Below are 13648 nucleotides of genomic sequence, written 5' to 3' on the forward strand. Positions count from 1 at the left end.
CTCTGTTGGTGGTTCACCATCCACGGCGACGACTCATACGGCCCAAAAACTGCAGGGGAGGGTGCGGTAACACATGGAGGCCGGCCGTCTCACCCCCCTTTCGTCGTCGTGACCCTCGCCTCCCCCATAATACGCTAAACGCACGGAATACAGGGCTTATCGTGAGCCACTCACTCAGCATTCACGTCAGCCGGCTCTGTGCGTCCGTCCTTTAGGCGTAAGATATCGAGGGCGAGGTGCTGATTGGGAATACGACACGGGGGGCCTTGACGACATGACGGTTCCATCGTGGCCACCACCCGTGGAGCTCTAAGGCAGGCTGGTTGTCGTTAGTACATAGTTAGCCACCGCAGTTTAATGTCAAGGTGACCAGGGGCGAAGTGGCAGATAACACGTGTAAGGCAGCTATGGCAGGCCACTACAGGCATTGACAACAATTGTCAATGGCAAAAACACCGACGTAGTCCGAGGACCGTTGAGAAAGTTCTAGATCCGATTGTTGCAGCTTTTGCAATATACAAGGCGAAAAGCGACGACAACAATAACGTAACATGGGAATATCTCGGAGGTCTGCTCCGTTCTGGAGGGACCAAGCGTCGGAACTTTAGATTGTTGACAAAGGCCAACTAAAACAGGCTTATGTGTTCCTACTACACCAGCCATAAAATAACAATAACGAGGGGATGGTGTTTGTGAGAAGTTGGTGGTCTGTCCCCCTGTATGAGACTAACAACATACGTACTGGGGGACCCTGGGTGAGGACACCTCAACAAGAAAATAATAATTAAAAAAAAAAAAAAAAGGCTCAGGAACAGGCGGCAGCATGCACAATGGGCAACTGCCACATTCCTGCTTTGCCCCCCTCCTCCTGCCTGAAAAATCCACGACTGCAGCCAGCGCATGAACGGGCATTTCCCTCACCGCCCTCCAGGATACAACCCCTTTTGGACTAGCGCGGGGTCTGATAGCCCCTCCGATAAGCATTACTCGCCAGGGCATGTTTTTTTACTGGAGGGTTTGGAGGGGCACAAGCCGCCGCACTGCACCAAGTTTCCAAGACAAAATGACACCCAGTCAGTGGACAGTTTCCGCAGTTTCTGATTTTTTTTCTGGGGTGGGGCACCCTTGCCGCTAGCGTCGCCGTCGCCGGGCCAGGAAAGTGAGGGACGCAGCCCGAAGGAGAAGAAAAAAAAAAGTTTTTGGTGCGAAGGCGGCGGGACAGCCTGCGCTTTCAGTGGGAATGGAGGGGTGGGCTTGGAGGGGGGCGTCAAGGAGGGACGGAGGGGGCAAGAGCGATAACACAAGCCAGAAAAAAGCGATTAGAGATAAAAAAACTCCTACCCGCCTCCCCATCCCTCACAACTTTTTTTTCCTCTTCTCTCCTCTTCCTCCTCTCGAACCTCTCTACCTCCATTCCCTTTTATTCCCTCCTGGTTGTTCCGTCTTCCTCCAGACGTAGCTCCACTCAATCATTTGATTTCTTTTCAAATTGTCCTGTCCTTCGCAAGAAGCCTAACAGCGACACCCTCCGAAGTGCCATCTTAGAGCAGAAGAACACGATCCTCCAGTCGTCGTCTCTTCTCGCGGGCCTTCCCCCCCAAAATCCAAGAAAATCGATATCAGATTCGCCTTTCGGTTACACGATAGAGCATAGATTTCGTATCTAGACGCTTTAGACGTTCAGATTCGATCCAGCTTCCACAAAATTTGAAGTCACCTCCCAGCCGACTTAATACCAACCACCATAATGTCTTCCGAAAACGCTCAGTCCGTCAAGGTTCTTGACGAGCTCATGCAGAAGCTCACCATCTCCAAGGAGGCTGCCGACATCAAGGAGTCTTCCGCTGCTCTGGCTTCCTTCATCAACGGCCGCATTGAGGACCAGGATGTTCCCACCAAGTAAGTTCTTTTTGCCTTGATTATCACCAAGCAACCTGGAGTAGAGAAGAGGATTTTGGGCAGATGCGATCCCTGGTCACCTTGTCCGTGGCCTCGGGAATCTCACTCCTAAAAAATGTCTTATTTTTTTTACTCCCCCCTTCAGGTTGCTTATTCTCGCCTCGTTTCGGGTGGCCTTTACACCGACCCGCTGTACGATGTACTGCAGTCGGCCCTGGCCACTCAGCGGCGAGCTATTTTCGGTTCACACAAATTTTTTTCTGGAGTACCAGAAGCTGACAAGGGTTTCCCCGCAGGAGCATCGAGGCCATCCGCAAGCTGTTCAACAACAAGAAGGATGCCGCTGCCCGTGAGAAGGCTGCTCTGGCTATCACTGCCATTGCCCAGCACTCCGAGGTCTCCGCCCACGTCGAGCCCTTCCTTGTTGCCCTCCTCCCCAACGTCCTCGCCGCCGTTGGTGACAAGATCACTGGTGTCAAGAATGCCGCTCAGGCTGCTGCCCTGGCCATCGCCGAGGCCGTCAACCCCAACGCCGTCAAGGGTGTCTTCAACCCCATCAAGGAGTCTCTCCTGACTGCCCAGAAGTGGCAGGAGAAGATGGCTGCCCTCGACGTCCTTGAGACCGTCGTCCGCACTGCCCCCGCCCAGGTCGCTTTCCGTGTCCCCGACTTGATCCCCGTCGTCTCTGAGTCCATGTGGGACACCAAGAAGGAGGTCAAGGAGCGTGCCTACAAGACCATGGAGCAGATCTGCCAGTTGATCGTCAACAAGGATATCGAGCGCTTCATTCCCGAGCTCATCAAGTGTATCGCCAAGCCCGAGAACGTCCCCGAGACCGTTCACTTGCTCGGTGCCACCACTTTCGTCACTGAGGTCCAGGAGCCCACCCTTGCCCTCATGGTTCCCCTTCTTGACCGTGGTCTTGCCGAGCGTGAGACCGCCATCAAGCGTAAGGCTGCCGTCATCGTCGACAACATGTGCAAGCTCGTCGACGACCCCAACATCGTTGCTCCTTTCTTGCCCAAGATGATGCCCGGTCTTGAGAAGAACTACGACAACTTGGCCGACCCTGAGGCTCGTGAGAAGACCCGCCAGGCTCTCGACACCCTCATCCGCGTCGGTAACGTCAAGGACGGCAAGATCCCCGAGGTTCGCCGCGACTCTGACGTCGACGTCGTCCTCCCCAAGCTCAAGGAGGTCATCCCCGCCAAGCACAAGGCCACCGCTGAGAAGCTCAGCATCGTCCTTGAGTACATTGCCGCCATTGCTGGCCAGCTCATCGACGAGAAGGAGCTCGAGAGCGCTGTCTGGGCTGAGGCTCTCAAGCCCTACGTCAGCGTCATCGTTGGCGATGCTGATGCCGAGAAGGTCACTGACGACCTCCGCAAGAAGGCCTCTCCCGGTGCCGCCGAGGAGGAGGAGGTTGACCCCGATGATGAGGAGGGTGAGGATCTCTGCAACTGCACCTTCTCCCTTGCCTACGGTGCCAAGATCCTTCTTAACCAGACCCACCTCCGTCTCAAGCGTGGCCAGCGCTACGGTCTTTGCGGTCCCAACGGTTCCGGCAAGTCCACCCTCATGCGTGCCATCAACAACGAGCAGGTTGAGGGTTTCCCCAAGCAGAACGAGGTCAAGACTGTCTTCGTCGAGCACGACCTGGACTCTGCTGACACTGAGATGACCACCATTGACTGGACCATGAAGAAGCTTCAGGATGCTGGTGTCACTACCGGCCAGGCCGAGGTCGAGGCCAAGCTCAACGAGTTCGGCTTCACCGAGGGCATGATCAAGGGTGAGATCTCCGCCCTTTCTGGTGGTTGGAAGATGAAGCTCGCTCTGTGCCGTGCCGTCTTCGAGGCTCCCGATATCCTGCTTCTTGACGAGCCTACCAACCATTTGGACGTGAAGAACGTCAAGTGGCTCGAGGACTACCTCACCACCTCCCCCTGCACTTCCATTATCGTCTCCCACGACTCTAGCTTCCTCGACAACGTCTGCCAGCACATCATCCACTACGAGCGCTTCAAGCTTAAGCGCTACCGTGGTAACCTGTCCGAGTTCGTCAAGAAGAACCCCTCTGCCAAGTCCTACTACGAGCTCGGTGCCTCCGAGATGGAGTTCCGCTTCCCCGAGCCCGGTTTCCTCGAGGGTGTCAAGACCAAGGCCAAGGCCATCCTCCGCGCCAACAAGATGTCCTTCCAGTACCCTGGTACCAGCAAGCCCCAGATCACCGACATTACCTTCCAGTGCTCTCTCGGCTCCCGTATTGCTGTCATCGGTCCCAACGGTGCCGGCAAGTCTACCCTCATCAACGTCCTCACTGGTGAGCTCGTCCCCACCGAGGGTGAGATCTACCAGCACGAGAACATCCGTATCGCCTACATCAAGCAGCACGCTTTCGCTCACATCGATAACCACCTCGACAGCACTCCCTCTGAGTACATCCAGTGGCGTTTCCAGACTGGTGAGGATCGTGAGACGATGGACCGTGCCAACAAGATCATCACCGAGGCTGATGAGGAGGCCATGAACAAGATCTTCAAGATCGAGGGTACTCAGCGTCGCATCATCGGCATCAACTCCCGTAGAAAGTTCAAGAACTCCTACGAGTACGAGTGCTCTTTCGCCATCGGCGACAACGTTGGCCAGAAGAACGAGCGCTGGACCCCCATGATGTCCGCCGACAACGTCTGGCTGCCCCGTAGCGAGCTTCTGGCTTCTCACCAGAAGATGGTTGCTGATGTCGATATGAAGGAGGCCCTTGCCTCTGGTCAGTTCCGCCCTCTGGTCCGTAAGGAGATTGAGTCCCACTGCGCCAACTTCGGTCTGGATGCTGAGCTGGTTTCTCACTCTCGCATGCGTGGTCTGTCCGGTGGTCAGCGTGTCAAGGTCGTCCTTGCTGCTTGCTCTTGGCAGCGTCCTCACTTGATCGTTCTTGACGAGCCTACCAACTACTTGGACCGTGACTCTCTCGGTGCCCTGTCCAAGGCACTCAAGGCCTTCGAGGGTGGTGTCATCATCATTACTCACTCTGCCGAGTTCACCAAGGACTTGACTGAGGAAGTCTGGGCTGTCATGGACGGCAAGATGACTCCTTCCGGCCACAACTGGGTCCAGGGTCAGGGTGCTGGTCCCCGTCTCAAGGCTGACGACGGCGAGGAGGAGGAGAAGTTCGACGCCATGGGTAACAAGATTGTCAACACCAAGAAGAAGGTCAAGTTGACCTCTTCTGAGGCCCGTAAGAAGAAGAAGGGTAAGCTTAGAATTCCTGCCATAACTTGATACACAACAGATTGCTAACTATCATTGCAGAGCGTATGGCCCGCCGCAAGCGTGGTGAGGAGGTCTTCTCCGATGAGGACGACATCTAAACCACTCGTCACGGTCGCTATTGTTCCATTTGTCACGAGCCTTCCAAAAGTCTTTTTTCGGTAACGCGGGTTGCATGGTTACGGGCCCTGTTTATGATTTCTTTGACGAGCACCCATGAGATTCCCCTTTGACATGAATCGCCGGATGAGGAATGACTATCTCGCTCCAGGATTGGAGGATCCTGCAGGCGAGGAGAGAGGTTCCTGGCGACAGGGAATGTGGGGTAGAATAAGAGGTAGAAAGAGTAAATAGACGGCAATACAAAGCCATAGACACTTCAATTCTGTTCAGATGATTGTGATGATTCCCATGTTTCTGTAGAGGTCTACAACCTTGACCAAAGTATGACTCGTATTGCCTGGCAACTGTCACCCAAGTCAATGGCACCCAAGTCAATGGTTTACCATGGTCGCACAATGGTCTTTTGAGATCTGATTCAACATTATATCTCTTTGCAGCCGGTTATTGTTGTTCCTGATGAGGCTATAACATTATTCAATCCTTTGTGCCATGTTCCTTGCATACTCCCTTGTACATTCTTAGCAGCTTGTCTACAATACCTGATTGTTCATGGGCCCGTTTTATTCTTCCAAGTCCGAGAGTTTCTGAGTTACTTCTTTTCTTTGTTAAACAGTATGGGTGGATTATGTCTCTCATTCCAGTGTTTGCAATTGTCTCTGTACCCGTTTTATTTACGTCCGAGTGATGTCGGTAGACAGAACCCTTGCAGGTAGTAAATCAGTATACCGAGAGAAAGATGCCCTCAGTCCTCATTAGTGATCCTAACTCGTCAATCACGAAACTCGAACTGGTATCCAGCAACATCCATCAAACCTCGAAAAAACATCAATCCATAACGCAATGGATCCAACGGAACTCCCGTTCACTCAGCCAAAGTTCCCGCCCATGAACGAGTCCGGTACAGACTTCCCCGAATCCCAATCCCCGGTCCCATGCCCGAACCCCGCAGACCTCGACGAGCTCTTCTCCGAAGAACACGGTCAACTCCTAAGCCTAAGCGGCCTGCGTACGTCCGAATCCCTCCTTCTGCAGGAACTCGACGCCTACGCGCCGAAGAACGCAGACGGAACAACCCAGATCCCCTGGTCCCAGCGCGACTTCGTCGACATTGACGAAAGTATATGGTTCAAAGTCTTTCGGCGGGAAAAATGGACCAACTACGACCTTGCGATCCCTGGGTTTTCGGAGAATAAGTTTGACGTTGACGACGAGTTCTTCTGGGGGCGACTGAGGCGGAGTATCGAACTCGCGAACCGTATGCTCGGTGAAGCGCTGCGTCATACCTGGTTTGTCCCCCCTTTTTTCAGATAGATGGGTGTGTATGCAACGAGTTAATGGTGTGACTACCTAGGCTCGCGTCCTTCTTGACCAAGTCGTCTAGAGAAGCTCGTGAATCAGTCTCGACCACCACCGACGGGAAACGGCATCCTAATTCGACTATATACCGCGTCGTTCCGGTGCCGCCTGATGCGCGGCAGTCGGTGGAGGCGGCGACGGCGGTGCTGGACGAGATTTCGGAGCATGTGTTCTGGGGGTTCCATCACCGTAATGAGTATCCTGATGTCCTCGGAAAGACTTTGGCCGTCCCGTGGGAGGGAGGCAAGACGTTGTACTGGTGTACGCTTGACGTCGTGATGCTGAGGGGGTTGATTGCGGGGGATACGCCGTGGGATGGGGAGGGACGGCAGGCGGCGTTTAACGTTGCTGTTATTGTAGGCCCTGAATTCCAACCTTCTGGTGACATTGACTGACTATGGTACAGATGTTGCATGAACTCATGGTATGTGGTCCATGTTATTTTGCAAAGCAAAGTTGTTGACTGATTGGCAAGCACGCGATATCAAAACACCTACTCTTGGAAATCACAAACAAGCAGGCAGATAGATGCCGGTGCTGGGAACTGGTGCGTTTGTTCTTTTGACCTTCATACTTTTACTTCTAGTACGCAATGCATGAATCCTAACCACGTCTCAGTTCTTCGACGAAGAGAGATGGGCCGAAGCAGGCATCTCGTTCGAAATGTCCTTCTTCGGGACCTGTCTCCGCAACGCCTGGCCGCTTAGTCGCAGCCCAAGGCACGCCTTCCAGGCCTTGCGCGGTCCGCACCCGTGGATGAACGGGCAATTTCAGTATTACGGCGGCTGGAGCTTCGACGACCCGTTCGTAGAGGACAAGTTCGGGTTACCCGGTTCAATACCCGTCGCCATGTCCACAAAGGACTTTTGGGAGTGCCAGGTCCGAAAGTTCGGCGCCGAGAGTCTAAGATTGGATCGCGGGGCAGTGACTGTAGCGGGGTTCGAGTTTGGGAAGATGAGGGGGGTGAGGACTGGACGTGCAAAGTTGCTGGAGGGAGGCGGCATGGAGGAGACTGAGATGATAGCAGAGCGGATCCGGCTTCGGAGGCTGAAACTGCGCGAGTTGAGGCCGTGGTATGCGACCGAATACGCAAAGTGGTGCGAGACGCCGTTCGCAGAGAGGCAGTTGAGGACTCTGTTGGCGAGTTTGCAGCGTCTCTGCGTCGGCAGGTCGGTGAAGCATGAGAGTGGTATTTTGGCGATTATCCCGAAGCTTATTTTTCCGTTCGTGACTACATCTGATCTCCGCACTGCGACTACGAACGACGAGAGGATATCGAGGTGGTTTTTCCGGGCCGTGGGGTATCTTGTCCTCGCAACTCTTCCTGTTCGGAAGGTTGTCGAGACGTGGATTGAGCAGACGGTGCCTGAGTACCCAGACCGATTACGACCGAGCAGGGACTTTGCGGGCCCGCCTGGTTTTCTCGAGGCGGTTACGGAAAAGGGGCGCAAGAAAAAGGATAAACAGAGGACGAAAACGATAGGCGTTCATGGGCGGGCTGTCCATGACAGGGAGCTGTGCCTTGCCAACGCCCGGTTTGCGTTTCTGAAGTGGAGGATGTGTGGGGTGGTGTGCGCTGAGCTTGCAAAGGAGTTTGAATCTGAGCTGAGAGCCATGAGAGTGAGGTTGGATATGCGGCCTTTGGATAATGTTTGGATGGAATTTGATTTTAGAATGCCCGAGTACGAAGGGACGGTATACTATCCGCCGGGGCTTGAGAGTAAGGAGAAGACACATCACGATGAGCAGGATGCGGATATGCCCAGCTGGGCTATTGCTTCAACCGGCATTGCAATTCGGGTGCGACAAGACGACGTGATGAGGTATTTTACGCCGGCGGAGATCGGTGATCACCAGGGCCTCCAGAGCAAAGTCAAGTGGGTGCTACATCCATCTCCTGACGGCCTGGAGGTCGATGTCTATGATGCGGGTGACTTTCTACCTAATAATACTTGGGACGCGGCCTCGCGAGCCCGGATCGTTGTACCCGGCCCCGAAGGCCAGCCTGCTGGGCGGGTGCTTCGTCCAGGTGTCCTCGGACAAGGTCAAATCAAAGAACTAATCAGCAAGCCACCACTGGGAAGGGCGATGTTGTGGAGGCGAGAGGAGGATGTGAGGATTAACGATGGAAGGGAAGGGAGACCCAAGTGGATTTCTGTTGGAGCAGATGTATTCGATGTGACGAGTACGTTTGCCGGTTTTTGTAACGACGACTGGGGCTGACTGTCCATAGACCTTCAACTGCCTCCTTACATGCACGAATTGGGGCAAATGCTCTCGTGCGCCAGCGGCGGAAACCCAGTCGCGCAAGCTATCGACCGCGGATATCATCCGGATTTGATTCTAGAGCACCTTCGTCAATATCAGATAGGTTGGGTGAGGGATGAAGTGTCTGGGCCTCGTCGAAAGGATCGCATATTTACTGCGGATGAAGTCAGATGGCATGCTTTCCCCGAGGTGGGGATGTATCTCATCATTCATGACAGGGTATACGACTTTACAGGTATCTCTCCCACTCTAGGTTATTTGAATTAGAAAGAACTAAAAAGCTCAGAGTATTGTGGTATGCACCCTGGTGGAAAAGCAATCCTCGAGGAGTTTGCTGGTAGAGATGCCACAGCAGCATGGAACCAAGCCCACGCGCACAACCAGTCCGACTTTGGCATTGACATCCACGCCGGTCTCGATATGCTGTGCATTGGAAGGGTTGTTCCAGGCCAGTCAGATAAACAAGAACTTTCGGCGTCGCAGATTCGGATTCGAGATCTCATTTTTAGCCGCGACAGCAAGTACCTGCTTGGGATAACTGCCCTAAATCCAACGATCACTAACGAAACTGTCCAGAACTCACTCTTGAACAAGCTGTTCTTTTGGACCCTCTGGCAAACCACTGGGGAAGCGATTGCACATCATCTCTCGAAAAGCAAGAACTACACTCTTCCCTTGTAACTTTGTGGAAGTCCCGCGACCTGGTCTCAGCCAAGGTGGTGACCGCACCTACAAACCTGCCAGTCATGACATGGGAAGTGCTTCGAAAAATGAAGGGTATAGAGATAACTGACGCCGTTAGGGAGGCTTACATTTCCGATGGGACGTTTGTTTACAACATGACATGTGAGCGTCCCGTTACTACCCTAGCTCTGATTGCTAACCTTACCTAAATTGCAGCTTTCATTCGATTCAGTCCACCAAGTCTTCTCATCGAGATGTTGAAATTGAAGTGCGGACAGTCACTAACAGCTTCTGCTGATGAAGCCCAGTTGAGGGACTGGTTGCAGAGCAATTGCCAATACCGGATTATCGCAAGGTACTCTCGTATGACATGGGGCGACAGTACCGACTGGAAGATGACCGCACATCACAAGCCAGATGTTCCACAGCCCGGGGAGTCCCCTGACATAATCAACTCTCTCAAAGTCAGTCGAACATGGGCTCAGGTTTTGCAGGGAGACGCGAATAATCCGGGCCCAAAAAGTTCGGTTCGGCCTATTCAGCAAACCACAAGCTCAGACGGTAGACAACGGAGGAGGGGGGCTCAAAGAGGCGAGATACCTGGAGCACAGAGTAGAGGTGAAAACGATGGCTTGTATAGAGATAATAGTTTATGGAAAAAGAAACCTAGTGCGAATCATCAGAGTGATAACGGAAACGGCCAGGGGCCAAGATGGCCTGCATTTGGGAACAACCCAGGGGGAGGTGGACTTTGGTCAGGACAAAGTTGAGGGCCTTAGTGGTCTATGCCGGATTTCGGCATCAGGCAGTGTTTCTGAAATTGACACTCAAGCCCTTTCTGTTATTTAGGTTTGGAAGCACCATTTTTCAAGCAAAGGCAGGCTCAACACGGTTGCCGTGAATTGTAACAGCCTCGAGCAATGTCACTACGAAGTGACCGTACAGAACGAATGCATCCTTAGTAACATTTGACTTGTGCAACTGCTTCAAACCTCAATTTGAATCCATCAAAAGTACATGACGAAAAGAGAAACAGGCAAATTGTGACTGAGGAGCTGGCATGTTACATAAACTAGTCATGGCCCAAGAAGCCTATCGTCTGCAAAAGTACTGATCCCATTGAAACGGGAAATTCTTTGTTCCAACAATGCGTCAGCAAGGTTAAGCCAGCGGAGTTAATGATCAAATTCCAACGGGTAATAATATTTCCAGCTCGATTTTGTGGATCAGTCATCAACGCGTGCAAACCAGACGAGTGGCCCATCGTTACCTTCCATCCTGACGTCCAGGCCAAAGTCGGTAATTCGAGCGTCGGCACCGACTTTGAACGCCGCCCGCAGGCACCAGAAAGGCGTCTCAATTTCTCTAGCTGCAACAACCTCAAAATAGGCTCGTGCAACCCAGTAATTGCCCGACTTTGGTTCGAGATATACTGTTGGATTGAGGTACTGGAAGCTCACGCCCGCAATGCCATGAACCCGAAGTTGACACTTTTCAATGCTTCTGCCCTGAGAACCCCGGGACTCAGCGTTTGAGTCTGGGCAATATAATTCCACCTCCAAGGTGCCGTAGCCTGGATCGTGGTACTTGCCGATGTGCTCCGAAATGGGAAGTGTAGGAAGGAGAGGCGGCTCCGGCACAGAAGGATAAATATGCTCGCCACAGCTCTCGAGATATTTCTGCTGGGCCTCTCGATTTCTTTTATATCTGCTTTGCCGTTAACAAAGATCTCAACATCAACAAACGATCATAGAGAACCCACTGTGCATTTAAATCCTGACGCTTCTCTACGGGGACGCCAAAGTGCTCATACAAGATGTGATAGGCAATGAGCTCTGGCGCATATGACTCTGTGTTCGACATGACCGTAACAGCAAGCTGCTTTAAGGGAATCATGATCATGATCGACACAAACATGGTGACCTGTCCCGAGTGAAAGTATGCTTGCTCTCCCTCAAAAATCCCGTGATTCCAACCAAAGGCATAGGACACGGGCCCGGTGAACGGAGGTTTCGACATGGATGAGAAGCTTCGCGGAGTTTTTACTTCCCTGTGCCCATCTTTCGAAAGTGGCGCCCCATCGTTCATCATTACGCGGAGGTACTTGGCGTAGTCGAGCACGTTTGATATAATCGAACCAGCCCCTTCTTCACCGGAGCTAGGTTCATGTGGTGTTTGATAAAACCCTTTGCTGGTATAGTCGTAAAAGTACTCATTCGCTAGCAAAAGACTGCTCTTTTCGACATCTTTGAGGGAGAAATACGTTTCGTTCATTCCCATGGGTTCCCACAGCCGCTCACGGAAGAAATCGCCCAACCACGATCCGGTTACCGTCTCAATCAGATAGCCCATGGCGGCGTACATCTTATTGGAATACTGATGTTTTGCACGCGGCTCTGCTGTCATTGGAAGGTGCCGGAGCAGGCGAACTGTCTCGCGCGCCGTACGAGCTGAAGCAAGATCGTGGCGTGGGTAACCCGTTCTATGGCTAAGTGCGTCTTCGATGGTGACATGTGCTGTCGCCCATTCGTCACTGAGGACGAAGTCATCTCGAAGTATGCTTGAGACGGGAGTCTGCCAGGTCAGTTTGGGGCTGGCGGTAGCATTATCGACTAGAAGAGACAGGCCGGCAGCTGTGAAGGATTTCGTGGTGCTGCCGGTATAAAAGAGGGTGTGGGGTGTGACGGGAGTCGAATTGAGGATGGCATAACCGTATCCCTGGTAGAGTGTCAGTTGTGGTTCGAGTAAACAGATGAGATGACTATTTTCAGACGAAAAAGGTACATCATAACGGTATGATCCGCTATCAGTTGGTTGCAAGGCTCATATCAGACACCGAACAGTGAACAAGAGTGCAGCGTATGACAATTGCCATCTTCCGAGGAATAGAGGGAGGGTTACCTTGGCCCACGTCTTGTCGCCATCAACGATTGCCACAGCAAGTCCTGGGGCGTGCCATTGATCCATCCAGCTCTCAATGTAGGCATCTAAATCTTGTGAGACGGCACTGGGGTCATTACTGGCCGATTGACCACCTCCGCTTAGAGGTCTCTGTGCCGCACCATCTCCGACTGTGAGATCAACAAGGGAGAGAACAATGGAGAATTCCAAGAGCCTCATGATTGGTATTTTACGTGGGCAGGTTGGAGTTTGCAAACGATGCAATACAGTCAAAATAGGCTGTGAGGGGATTTCGTCCCTCGAGGTACGACAAGAGTTAAACAGGGGGAGAATGACGTTACCGTTGGTTGACGCGTCTCAAACCAACCCCTGTCAGACAAGTGAGCGCAGAAACCTTCGTGCAGACTTCTGCGCCTATTGGGGCCGCTGCATTGGTCGGGTAAGTCGCCAGCAAGACCAAGCGCCTTAAGTAGGCGAGCCGATATAATACGTATTAGGAAGGTGGCGGAGTTCTAGAGATCACATAATAGTCCGACAGCGAATATCCAAACTTCTCAATTCACGAAGTCAGCGATTCTACCCAAATATATTAGTTTAACTTCTGCTTTTACCCATAATAGTAGACTAAAAAGTGCGCAGTTTCCAGCTTTTAATGAATGCTACATCTCTTTCGCAAAATATCACCCGATATCGTACGAATCATGATTGAAGACGGGACATGTTAATGTCGAGAATAAGTACATTTTGAACCTATATGGCTATTGGATAGATAACAAGACTTATGCTCCCTGTCTTGTAAAACAGCATTTTAGTGCAATGCATGCTCTTGGTGACATTGGATAGGTTTTGTGTCAGGATACAATTCGCGGCTAAACTGGCCTACAAGGAATTTGTGATATGCCTCGACGTCTTGATCATGTTTCTCAACTTATCGATAGAATTGAAAACTTCCAAGACATCATCTACTTCGCTATGCTCTGCTCTGCTACCCCGGGAAATAACACATCGTTGGCAGCATAGAACTCGTGAAATTCTTCAGCAGGGCGGATGTTCACCGGGGTTGTTGCAGATAGTGTTGACAAAATTACCGGTCTTGCCGTTCTGACGGATAGTTTGGGGGCAGTTTTTAGAGTCACAAAAGAGGTTT

General features: G+C 52.3%; 3 protein-coding genes across 3 annotated transcripts; 2 read left to right on the forward strand and 1 right to left on the reverse strand.

Moving 5' to 3' along the window:
* Nucleotides 1-1747: 1747 nt before the first annotated feature.
* Nucleotides 1748-5270, forward strand: CTRU02_202655 (elongation factor 3; the record flags this gene model as incomplete). The annotated part of the gene is made up of 3 exons (XM_036728817.1): nucleotides 1748-1899; nucleotides 2196-5152; nucleotides 5212-5270. 3 exons carry the CDS (start codon nucleotides 1748-1750, stop codon nucleotides 5268-5270), a joined length of 3168 nt encoding a protein of 1055 aa, XP_036579332.1.
* An 862-nt stretch (nucleotides 5271-6132) lies between these two features.
* On the forward strand, nucleotides 6133-9597 carry CTRU02_202656 (cytochrome b5-like heme steroid binding domain-containing protein; the record flags this gene model as incomplete). The annotated part of the gene is made up of 7 exons (XM_036728818.1): nucleotides 6133-6578; nucleotides 6644-7004; nucleotides 7055-7072; nucleotides 7124-7195; nucleotides 7267-8833; nucleotides 8882-9151; nucleotides 9203-9597. 7 exons carry the CDS (start codon nucleotides 6133-6135, stop codon nucleotides 9595-9597), a joined length of 3129 nt encoding a protein of 1042 aa, XP_036579333.1.
* A 1229-nt stretch (nucleotides 9598-10826) lies between these two features.
* Nucleotides 10827-12720, reverse strand: CTRU02_202657 (penicillin-binding protein; the record flags this gene model as incomplete). The annotated part of the gene is made up of 3 exons (XM_070204067.1): nucleotides 10827-11313; nucleotides 11363-12318; nucleotides 12502-12720. The coding sequence occupies 3 exons, from the start codon at nucleotides 12718-12720 to the stop codon at nucleotides 10827-10829; spliced, it is 1662 nt and encodes a 553-aa protein (XP_070062649.1).
* Nucleotides 12721-13648: the final 928 nt, after the last annotated feature.

This window comes from Colletotrichum truncatum (genome assembly GCF_014235925.2).
Source record: "Colletotrichum truncatum strain CMES1059 chromosome Unknown Contig_0001, whole genome shotgun sequence".
Taxonomy (NCBI): domain Eukaryota; kingdom Fungi; phylum Ascomycota; class Sordariomycetes; order Glomerellales; family Glomerellaceae; genus Colletotrichum; species Colletotrichum truncatum.